The 12974-nt window shown below is 37.9% G+C and overlaps 1 protein-coding gene across 1 annotated transcript; it reads left to right on the top strand.

The window, feature by feature from the left end:
- The first annotated feature begins 7417 nt into the window (after window positions 1-7417).
- On the top strand, window positions 7418-12711 carry LOC117343758. The gene is made up of 4 exons (XM_033906246.1): window positions 7418-7549; window positions 10704-10868; window positions 11283-11626; window positions 12627-12711. Exons 1-3 carry the CDS (start codon window positions 7535-7537, stop codon window positions 11514-11516), a joined length of 414 nt encoding a protein of 137 aa, XP_033762137.1. The 5' UTR covers window positions 7418-7534; the 3' UTR covers window positions 11517-11626; window positions 12627-12711.
- The last annotated feature ends 263 nt before the right edge of the window (window positions 12712-12974 follow it).

Raw genomic sequence — 12974 nt, 5'->3', positions numbered from 1 at the left:
ACCCAAGGAAGTTTGTGAAAGTAACTGCAGATAAGAAAACTCATCTTCTGAAACCTCAGAAATAGGATCAACTGCGACTCCAAGTGGTGCCTCCATTCTTGACCGGGTATCATGCGGAGCGTAATGAAGGGACAATGGCATCTGCCGGTATGGCCGGCGGATTCAAAGGGAAAATCCCGCACGACTTGAAACCTTGTTTCATATAATCTGCAGAGAAGGCCGATTCGTTGGCCTGTTTCAATAGGCTTGGCCATGTCCACTTGATCACTATATTTGCCGGAGACGAGGAGTGAACTCGGAACATACCTTGTCAAAGTACTTTTTAAAAGGTCCAAATATGCTGATTTCATTGGATTTTGCTTCTTCCAAAAGCTCTACTGCCTCATGGGAAATGTGTTGGTCCAGTATTAATAACTGCGGTCGTTCGGGACCGATATCTTTAAGATTATATATCTCTATGCCACTTTAGTGCACCTGCTTCATCTATCCAATCTTTGGCTTGGAAAGTCCAAACTACATTGGTGGGCCCCTCATCTGTATTAAAGCCATTCAGTGATTTGGATGTTTCCCCCCTTACAATAGCCATGGGGACAGTGCTCTTCCTGCCGCATTTAAAAAGGGCAAAATTGTTGCACTCTCGCGAGAGTCTCCAATAGCACCCGGGACGCTTTTAGATCCTTTCCTCGAAATTACAGATATTTGCAACCCGTTTTATCCATGTTCCATATCTTATGTGGAGAGTTCTGAAGATTCAATTCATGGACGATTGCAGACAAGTCTCTGAAATAGAGGCCGTCCTAAATGACCTTAGCTGTTAATAGGACGTTAAACAAAGTAAACTAAACCAAACTCTGAAATAGTTAGATATTGTAACCGCATTCATATTGCGTGCTCTTACGCTTTCAAGCTTTTCCGGTTTTCTGAGAGTAATGGACGGATTCCTCCGACAAAATTCGTCCCACCACGCTTGCATTTGGCATTTGCCAAACGGGCAGCTTTCCTAACCAAATCCTGCACTGGCTCTTGATTCGGTCATTTCAACCATGTCCTTCTCCACGTCTGGTGGGAAAACTGTTGTTCTTTCAAAATGTCGACCAATTACTTCTTTTGCAGTTAAGTGTTCGGATAAAGTAGATTTAAGAATTATGAAGGCCTCGGTGGCTTTTCTGGTGCTCATGCCCTTATCTTCACAACGTTTACCGCCCTGGACATGCGTTCATCGTTAATTTTCTTGTATATCCATTTGGATTTACGTGGCATCCTGCTAAAATAAATGCTGTGTACATGTATAAACAACTTACTGTGATAATTAAGAAACTGCATCTGTGCCTTTTATAACTTTGATTTATCAAATACACTTTGTAAGACAAAAATCGTTTGTTCACATATAAAAATATCACGGTGGTCACTGGTTCAGTGGATGGCGCAATCATATTTCACCAAGGCAACAGGAGTTTGGCGGCCGGGCGTAATAAGATATTGGTCACCTGTCACACCACGTGTTTTTTTTAGGTTACTCCGATTTCCTCTCGCATTAAGACCCATTGCGCGTTTTGATCCGGACCAACAAGTAAAACAACTTACTGTAAACATTGAAATTTACGCGCACGGAAAATTTACTCTAATTACGCAATGACAAATCGACCGCGAAATTTCCCTATGCGTTTTATTATGTGATATACATATAAATGGTATATAGAAATCACTCGAAGATATTCGATCGCAATTATTACTCCCACGCGTACAGTTTACCTATCAAAATCGCGAAATTAACCCCCGTGGAAATAACCACATACAGTATAAATCTAATAACTTGTTTCATGGTTGCTGTATACCAATTAGGTTCAATTTAATTGCTTTCACTTCATACAGTTTCTCATTTGTACCAATATCGGAACTCTTATCAACAGTACATGTTATTTATGTCTGTGATGGACCATTTATATTAAGCATATGAATGTTTTGTCTCCGTGAGAAAAAAAACCCAATCGAGTCGCTTATTTTTTTTAACTTTCATTTTTTTATATACTTGATTACATAATGTATCGATCAACTATCAGATTGGAAGGATCAACAATATGTTATGATTTTACTAGCGCATTTTCACTTCAAACTGGAAACCACAGGCTTCAAGCAAATCGGTCGCTTGTCTTGATTTTGCGTCCTGTATTATGCAGGCAATGTTGCATCTTTGCTAGGAGCCCACTCTTCTGCTTCCTACAACGGCATCTTCCTTGGGTTTAAGCCGCCATGTGTTATAAATGTTTGATTTTAGTAATTTAGAAAGGATAAAAGCATAATTTCTGTTCAGATATCTGACTTTAACCCCTTGGTCTGTAACAGCAATCGCATCCATGTCTTTGGGGGTTTCCGGCTGTCTTTCTAACTTGTACATCTCTCCAACAGTCAGCTGCCGAGAACCCCAGTAATGCATCCCTACCATCCATATGCCTGGTAGGATCAGATACTTCATCCTATAATTTTAAAATAAACCAAATCGATGTAGTCACTTAAAATATATATCAATAACAAGAGTTGTTGCAATGTATACGTCAAGGGTGCAGTGGTAGCGCACTCGCCTTTCACCAAGACGACCGGGGTTCGATACCCTACCGGACGGGAATAGGTTTGGGGTCACCTCCCCGATCACGTGGGTTTTCCCCGGGTACTCCGGTTTCCTCCCACAATAAGACCCTCACGCGCTTCCATTCAGGCCAAGAAGATCGATTAATATAAGTTTGCAACTTGTTTTGAAATTGTTGATAAATGAATGAAGATTATATAATGTATACGTCATCCCCCAAATAACCCGCGAAATGACAATAGTTTTTGTGAGCAGCAAATCTAAAAAGAGTCTTAAAACGTTAAAAAGGACTGTGCTCGCAACTACCTAATCGACAAGTAGATCTACTCACTAGATAAATCGATCTCGTAATAATGAACCTATCTATCAACGTAGAGAAAACGGAGTGATAGAATATAACCATGATCACAAGCAAATGAAAAATACAGAGGTAAATTTCTATATAAAAAATGTTCAATGTTATATCACATACATGTAATTATCATATTACAAAAGCTACATTGAAATAAAGAAATGGAATACATGCGCAATGTACACATAGTAGAAAAGGTGCAAGAAAATCAAACGTAAACAAAATCACCAAACCAAACTAAACTCGTATTGTCAAATACTTTTTCGACATTCTATCTCCATCGCTACAAAACTATTCAGGTCAGTAAGTACTTTCTCTCCTCACCATGGAATTTGGTGATTGAACGTCAATGAAAATGATTAAAATGTGAAATTAGATAAAAAAATCAAAACAACTTGTTTGAAAATGCGAAATCGCTAAAACAACAACTAAATTAAAATCAAACAAAACAAATTTGAAACTGAACGCTTGCTTAATGTAATCGTTACTTGGCAAATCAAAATAGTTCTGGAATCGACCATACAAAGTACTTCAGTAGCCTTGTTAAAACTTGCAAAAAAGGTTAGTTAATGCAAAAGCGATCATTTTGAATATATATAGCTGCTTATTGAAAGACACTTTTAAGTGTAATGATACATTATTCTGTAAGATACTAGTTTTATTTACAAGATAGTTGTCCTCCCTAATTCCCCATTTATGTCCGAATTTCACCGTATAGTTGAATTACTATATGGGGAAATTCGGACACTGTTTACAAGGGAATATCTTTTATTTAAAAGGAAAAAAAAAATTATTTTGTTATGGAGTATATGCTTAGAAACATGTTCATAAATAACAATTATAAATCTTACACTTAGTACACGTACCAGCTAGCTTCAGGTTTAATGGGCCTTGTTGGATTTTCGTCTTTGTAAAGTTGACTGAATGAATCGAGTCGACCTCGAAATGGGCGGGGTTAAGGATTAAGGTAGAGTATAAAGGGAGGCAACTCGTAAATGTCTTGGCAATTCGTGATCATAGACGTTTGAAACGCATTTGCGTAATGATGCTACGTTGTCGTACTGCATACAAGAAAGAACTCTGGAGACGAAGAATTTTTTGACCATCCAAATTTCCCCATTGTCCGGATTTTCGCATGTTTAGGGTTGTACTGCGAGGTGTTGCCAATGAGGTGGCGATATACACCGACAAAAGACCCGGACTAACACAAGGAGCCTTGACACGAACATACCGCAGTTTACCAGGATACACATCTGCACTCACGTCGTACGCACGACAGTCCTGAATTGCACTTGGCTGTTTATAGGATTGCGCAGAGGAACGATCATGTCGCCTTTCAGATAACTCCTCAGAATCCAGATGATTTCTGGCTATGTTTTGCCCATCCAAACAAATTTGACCATCCAAAATCTGCTAAAAACTTAGAAATTGTAATTGTATTCTATTGATCATTCTCAGTAATCAAACCTTCCCGATATGAATGCGCAGAGGAACGAGAATATGCCGCCTTTCAGATAGCTCCTCAGAATCCAGATGATTTTTCGCTATGCATTGCCCATCCAAACAAATTTTACCATCCAAAATCTGCATTCTCAGTAATCAAAATTTTCCAAAAAGGAAAGTCGGACCGCATTTATTGGATTCACTTCCAAGATTCCGAGAGATTGGCCAATCCAGAAGGCTAACCCGCCGTAACCCTTTATGGGATGTTGTTAGATGTCCATGCAACGAAGTGAGAATGACCATCTTGATAATGGGGGGACTATAGGTTTACCCTCCGTCCGTCTGTCTGTCCGTCTGTCCGTCTGTCTGTCTGTCACGCAATAGTTGTCCGGACAACTCCTTCTAAAGTACTACTCCGACTTTAATGAAACTTCGTATACATGATCAGTATAACATGTAGTTGTGCATCCCACATTTTTTTTTTCGAAAAACCAATTTTCTAAATGGCCACCGACTTCTCATTTGTTGAGGCTTGTCCGGACAACTCCTCCTAAAGTACTACTCCGATTTTAATGAAACTTGGTATGCATGATCAGTATAACATGTAGTTGTGCACCCCACATTTTTTTTCGAAAAACCAATTTTCAAAATGGCCGCCGACTTCTCATTGGTTGAGAGTTGTCCGGACAACTCCTCCTAAAGTACTACTCCGATTTTAACGAAACTTGGTATACATGATCAGTATAACATGTAGTTGTGCCTCCCAAATTTTTTTTCTTCAACAATTCATTTTTCAAAATGGCTGCCAGCTTCTCATTGGTTGAGGCTTGTCCGGACAACTCCTCCTAAAGTACTACTCCGATTTTAACGAAACTTTGTATTCATGATCAGTATAACATGTAGTTGTAAATCCCATATTTTTTTCCGAAAAAACAATTTTCGAAATAGCTGCCGACTTCTCAACTACAACATGTAGTTGTACATCCCAATTTTGCATCCCACATTTTTTTATTCGAAAAACCAATTTTCAAAATGGCCGCCGACTTCTCATTGGTTGAGACTTGTCCGGACAACTCCTCCTAAAGTACTACTCTGATTTTAACGAAACTTGGTATATATGTTCAGTATAACATGTAGTTGTGCATCCCACTTTTTTTTTTTTTCGAAAAACCAATTTTCAAAATGGCCACCGACTTCTCATTGGTTGAGAGTTGTCCGGACAACTCCTCCTAAAGTACTACTCCGATTCTAACGAAACTTGGTATGCATGATCAGTATAACATGTAGTTGTGCATCCCACATTTTGTTCTCTCGAAATTCATTTTTTAAAATGGCCACCGGCTTCTCATTGGTTGAGGCTTGTCCGGACAATCCTAAAGTACTACTCCGATTTTAACGAAACTTGGTATACGCGATCAGTATAACACGAAGTTTAAAAAAAAAATGGGAAATAAATAGTTACACTCCTGGGTCAGGCCCCGACTTTGTATTGCTGTTGCAATTCTATCCATCCTTGTTTATATTGTTTTGACATGGACACGGCATAACATCATCGTCGTGAGCATGGCCATATACATTTTATCACACTCTAGTTATATATTTAAATGGTTGCTTTGTTGAAACCATAAACAAATAAGAGTGCAGTATGCTATCTTCCATTAATTACTGCGTTGCATACAAAATGTCATCCAAACATAAATGTATATAGTTGCTCACAAGACATTTTTTTTATTATTTATTTATTTTTATTTTTTTTCATTTAATTTTTTTCATTGTTTTTTATTTTTTATTTTTTTTTTCATTTTTTTTTTTATTTTTATTTTTTTTTCGCAATTTCTTTAATTCATCATATCGTGATTTTGTACTTAGGTCAATGCGATGGCAGAATTAACAACTCCATGCATCATATACTTATTTTTTGGAAAACATGCTTCATATGGATTAGTAGATGCTAGGTATTTTCTGGGATTTTTTCCCTTAAGCCTCGCCCTGTAACTTGTTGTCCAATGTGTTGGCATGTTGTGTTCTGCAGAAAAGGCATTTACTAATTGACAATAAAAAAAAATAATTAATGAAAAATTAAGTTATACTTTTCAGTTCTTTGACAGTTTATCAATTTGAATGACAGCATTTTGACGATAAAAGGGGTGCATATATATATATGTGTGTGTGTGTAATTGAAAATTGATGAATTTCATCTCTTCTTTCTCCACAACTTGAAAATGTCTCACATTTGGCCTTTAGTTGAGCGTTCGGCCCAGTGAGGAAGACTTTCGGCCCTGGCCGAGATAAATCAGAGTCTATAAAATGGTAGTTGATACTCCTGCTTAACGCTCATGTTTTTCAGAAGAAGTACGGCTGGTTCGCTCGTAGGCAGTATAATGTGTCCCGATTTGTTATCGGTGGCATGCTTCAGTGAGCTAGCACTATAAATTCGACATCATTTTCGCGCTATATTTAGGAAACAAACATACCACAGCCTCCAATAACACGCGTACATCTCGCACACGTGGGAGACTATCTTTAAGTGACTATAGCTATTGATAGAACGTTCACCAATAAAAATCAAACCAATGCTAAGAAATCAAAGACAGCCACCATGCCCACATGCGGTATTGCACAATAACAATGATTGTCAGTAGAGCTGTATCTCTACTATGTATGCTAAAATATACATTAAAGTACTAGGTCCTTAAAGTCATATGACCGTTAAGGCTAAGGGCCACTTGTTAGTTGTCCGTTGTATGTTATTGAAACACGTATATATTTTTATTTACGTGACATACGATACAGTGAAATCCAAGCTTCAGTTAAAACAGCAGTAAAAAAGAAGCGTATTGTTCCACACGCTAAATGATTTGTACCATCGTAAATACGTATCAAAGCCACATGTATCTGCACATATCTCCAATATTCCGGAGAGAGTCATTAGTCATGCAGATTAAAGAGTGTATGTATGAATTGTGCCAAGCGCAGTCACGTGTCGTGTGTAAACATGATCCTTAAGGAAGTGAACACTCAACTTATGAACCCAAACGCTATCATACAAAAACAATAATCAATGTTCACCAATAGCGAGAACCGTCGAAGTAAGAGGTTGACCATGGTTAATTGTGAAGTTTAGCAGTCCTGGTGAATGATAAATCTGTCTGGCTATGGCTTCCTTAAAGGTGAGGATCCGCTTTTATTTTACTGCATACTTTTTTAAACGATGTACCATATATATAAGTGTTTTCCCACTACTTACAAGAGAGAGTAAGTTCTTTAAAAACTGTAAGCATACACAAAAATTTGAACTATCAAAGCTGTTGGTCTGCATGAAAAGATTTCAGTTGACAGCCACTTTTTTAACTTAACGTGAGTGTACCCATATATATTTACATGTTCGTGTGTTTGATGGTGTATCGTCTTTGGCCCTTTTTACTGCCCATAGTTTGACACTAATGACCTTACAGTGTTGATGGGCTGTTAAGAATCTAAAACTAATAATATGTTTAGGTTAACAAAGTGTCTACTTCAAAACAAGAATTATGAGTGTTTAAACATGTAAAGACATTTTTTATATCCCCGCAACAAAGTATACTGGATCAGATTGTCTGTCCGTCCGTCTGTCTGAAGACACATTTATCCGGACAACTCCTCCTAAACCGCTGGGCCGATTTAGACGTGTAGATGTGCATCTCAGTTTCTTTTCCTCAAAATTATGGTTACTATGACAACTGGTCACTATTAACAGGTTTTCCGATAAGAACCATAACTTTAAGTTTGTCCAGACAACTCCTCCTAAACCGAAGGGCCGATTTCAATGAAACTTCACACAAATATAGAGGACCATGTGAAGATGTGAGTATGACTGAATTCTCTTTATTGTGAAAATCACATATTTCAGACATTCTGAATTTTAGAAATATCGGCCTGCACTGGTTATCTTACTTAGCCTCTAATTAACAGTTCTAATTCACCACTGACTCATGCAGATTGCGGGGGTTTAGTCAGCCATCCTGGCGTCAGTTCTAGTATCATTTCCTTTAGCATGATTTCCCGCTAACAACGTCGTTTTTTTCCCGTCTGCGACGAGCTTTAATTGAACTTTGTATATAATTAAATCACAAAGTGCATGTCTCCACAAAGCCTTCATTTACAACAAATCATCCAGAAGTTATTGTCCAGTAACTCAGAAAATTAGATATGGTTGGAATTTGAACTTTAATAGTTTTGGTTTCCGTTTCTCAAACAATAGTATACTAAAGTATACATATTTACACACGCCCTACAGATTAAATGGATTTTATATCTTTGTTGTACTAACCTACCTAGCCCTTAACATGCAGTTGGACGACTGATTAGTCCATTGTCAGTACAGTGTGACGAAATGGAGTTTTTGCCGGGTGTCTTGGACAGTATGCTTCAGTGAGGTAGCACTATAAAGCCAAGTTCCAAACCATCACCACAAGGAGATAAACATACCGTATCGGGCCATAACACACTCAATACATTCATGTATCTCGCACAGAAGGGAGGACACCCCCAGATGACGGTTGACAAAGCTGTAGATAGGAGGATAATCCAAACCAAATAAGAAAATAAAATTGATATAGAATATTTACACACTAGTTTATTGACAAATTTAAATGAATTCTATAGTATATCGGTGATGTTTGGTGTAAAACATATTTAGGTTAATATTGAGAATTAGTAATATTTGTTTTGTAATTTTATAATTACACATGTCTGTTATACAAATGTATATAGCCGAGACCGAAATAGATCGGCCAAAATTGCAACGCTTGGGATCTGATTGTTTTTTTCCTTTCCTTTTCTCCCCACTCTGTATTTTTGTGTTTTGTTTTCTTACACTAGGTGCAGTCATCGTAACGTACTGATAATGAGCCTTTATAATTTAATTAGTATTACTCTAGGTGTCTCATTGAAATCTGTCCTCAGTACCCAACACCGAAATCACGGCTTCTGGTAATTTCTTTTAACGAAATATTAACATGGCAACTGAAAATTCCATGTATTCGCTAACGTTTCAAAGCCTTACGACTTTAACCAGGCATGTATGCCAGTTACGTAACGTTGTAACGTTCTTTACGACGTTATACTATTGTTCATTATACGGGGTAGTGATACATTGTAATGGTATTATTGTCGTCTCGGTCCTGTTGTCCCGTTGTCAGTACAATGTATAATGTGACTGGGTGTGGTGTCCAGCTGGGTGTCTTCGGCAGTATGCTTATAAATATGTAAAAGTTCCCGACTATCACAAGGAGACTGAACATACCACAGCCTCCCAAAACACATACGCAATTACCATTCGCATGAATATCACACGTACGGGAGGTCGTCCTTAAATGACCGTACAATAATGTAGCTGTTGACGGGACGTTAAACAAACCAAACCAAACTGGGAATTAGTAACATCAATGAGAGGTTTACTCTATTTTAATGGGTTACATGCACCAATCTGGATCGCCGTCCTGTGGTATTCCTGCATTTCACTTTTATCCCTTTTGAAATTGATGTTTGACCTAGAATTATACTGTTCAAAGACTTTCTATGTTGAAGTAATTAGGATTGGTAAGATTTTCTAATGCCTCGCTTTACAATGCCGCACATGTGGTCTTCAGTTGAGCCTTCGCCCCTGTAAGGAAGGCTTTGGGTTCTGTCCAAAAACCGTGACTTACCAGATTCTTTAGAAACAGTAGTTGCTACTTTTGCTCAGCGTTAAGCATTTTTGAAGGGCCCGACTGGTTTTCCCGTTGTCATAATGATGTGAACGGGTGTGGTGTCCTGCTGGGTGTCTTCGGCAGCATGCTTCAGATAGTAGTAGCACTATAAACCGGCAAAAGATCCGGACTATCACAAGGAGATTTAACACGAACATACCGCAGCACTACGCACTCCCACACGCATGCACTTTGCACTAACGGGAGGCCGACCTTAAATGGCCTTAGCTGTCGATAGGACGTTAAACAAATAGTTCCAAACCAAATCATTTGTTTTATACCTTTATGTGTATAAGCGTGTTAACATCGGTCTTCTGCGTTTGTGTGATATTGGAAAGTACATCGGTACTGGCTTTTTCTTATTGTTCTGTTATTTTCATACTTTAACACCGTATATTGACCTCTAATGACCTTTTCTGTGTTGATGGACTATACTAGTAGCATACGAATTTTGTTCGAATAATGCTTGGTCAGCCATAAAAATAGAAATATAAATATTTGTATCTGCTCTTTTGACTCATTTGATTTAAAGATGAAAGCAATTTTCATTTTTATGAACGTTTATATCTTATAATAACGTGTGTTTTTTACACAGCTGATCGTACTGGCGTGTGTACTCTTCGTCAGCGTCTCCAGTCAGAGATACACTTGTGATAATAATCCGTTTAACAACGGGTGTACTATTCCATTCGGCCTCGACATCCCCTTCAGTAACTCATTCCTTCCGGCCTGCAGGCGGCATGATATCTGCTACAAATGTGTATGTATACTACAGCTATTAGACAGCCAGTGTCTTGATTGATTGATTGATTGATTGATTGATTGATTGATTGATTGCAATTGATTGATTGATTCGGTGTTTTTTTTCATTTTTTTTTCTAAGTTTCCACTGTTCATGAAGCTATTGATTCTAATCACTTATGAAAGATAATTTCAAAATAAATATCAAAATAACGCGAAAAAAACCCAACAAGAATATTTTGGTTAGCATGTACTCTGATAAGCAGCTGATGAAAGAAGACATATCAATCTTTTTTTACAACAAATATTGTTGACCGCTATGTACATGCTTGACTCGTACATGTCATGAGCAGATCAAGCTATATTTTAGGAAAATGCTCTTTTGGAGTGTACTTTAATCTCACAGAAGTTTGTTTTTTCTCTAAATTTTTAGGGCAACCATCCAATGTACGTAGAACGCGATCCAAGGCAGCGATGTGATCGTATCTTTCGCCGGAATATGATGGCAATTTGTAGGCGACGAAGCTTCTTCCGGAAGCTGACCTGCCAGGCTAATGCCCGTCTCTACTACACAGGTGTTCGTGCGTTGGGCATCGGCCGAATGAAATCCCGGGAACGTGTTCCAAGCTTTTGTACCCAAAGCTGGGTAAATCCATGTCTCCAGTGACGTGTACACAGCGACATGTCGAATGAGGTCGGCTACCTTCGGATGTAGACTACGGAATCAGCCGAATGTTGACTAGCGCCATGTATCGACAATCAACTTATAATATAATATTGAAACGTTGGACTTAACTATAAAAATACATACATTCTTAGATAAATATATATCATATCAGCAGTAAATCAATAGGGCTACACGGTTAAACGATTAGACATTTCATCTGAGCGAACATATAACTCCGTTACTGTAACAAACAGACTACGCCTACAGGCCTGTTGTAACAGTTACAGTACAATACAGACTTGCCTACCCGACAGATTTGTCATTTGTCATTAAAAACATGTAAACACACACAATCACCTGGCAATGACAGGAAATAAAATAAAAGCCATACATAAAAAAATATAAAAAAGAAAATGTCAAATGTCACAACCTATGAAATGGTTCCGTTTGCGTCAGCAGGGGGCCCTGGAATTTGTTTACTCTACTGTACTGTCAGTAACTGTTAGGCCTACTCAGTAACCTGTGTATTTGGAAGTTGGGAATTGGCTCTTAAATGAACGAACATTCGGTAAAAATGACACCCCTCGATGTTCATATACAAATATTTATTTTAATTGTAACTCAGAGTCTATATTTGTGTAGAGTAACCATGAAAACTAACTGCCATCCTAGCCTTTCAATATGATCATCGTTAGCCTATCGACTGACCTACCTTCGTCATTCCATCAAGACAACCGGTTAAACACATATAATCCTATGTCACAGAAAAGATCGAATACTCGTATAGAGTCACCGTTCGCTGGTTCACACACGAAGTTGTCAAAATCACAGTGAATTTAAAATTACCAGCCACGAAACATCGCCGCGTCATGGCGATCGAGATCGCCATCACTCTCAATATCCTTGAACTATGAATGGAATTCCAATGACAGTCGTGACGTCATGCAGTGACGTAGTGTTTTATAAAAAAAATTTGACTTGACATTTAAAAGTACAGTGTGTTCTGTGAAATGATTTAATATGTCGAGGTGCAAATCAAATTATATGTGAAGTTGGAAAACTCATTTCAGCGTTGGCTTTCAGTATTGTTGATAGAACTTCTTTTTCTCGATCTTCATAATCGAAGACTCTTCGTATGTGTGTGTTTCTATTGATGACATATAAATAATGCAAAAATAAACAATGCAAAATATAATGGTTTTGTGTGATAATAACGAGGAGCGATCAGATTGGTACCTTACGTTTTCTTATTTCATTTGTCATCTATTCGCAATTTTCATTACTTTTTCTTTTTTTTCTGTTGACGTGGCTTTATAATTGTATGACTTCCAGTCTTTCTAATGGAGTAGAGGTCGTCGATAATATAACTTTCGCCATTATCTGTTTCATAACTAAACGACTTTTATAGACTACGGATTTTCTTCTATATAATACATGAAAAGGCGCACAAGCATATAT

Source organism: Pecten maximus, chromosome 15 (assembly GCF_902652985.1).
Source record: "Pecten maximus chromosome 15, xPecMax1.1, whole genome shotgun sequence".
Lineage (NCBI taxonomy): Eukaryota > Metazoa > Mollusca > Bivalvia > Pectinida > Pectinidae > Pecten > Pecten maximus.
Note: the sequence above shows the minus strand (reverse complement) of the source record. Positions and strands in the feature narration are given on the sequence as shown.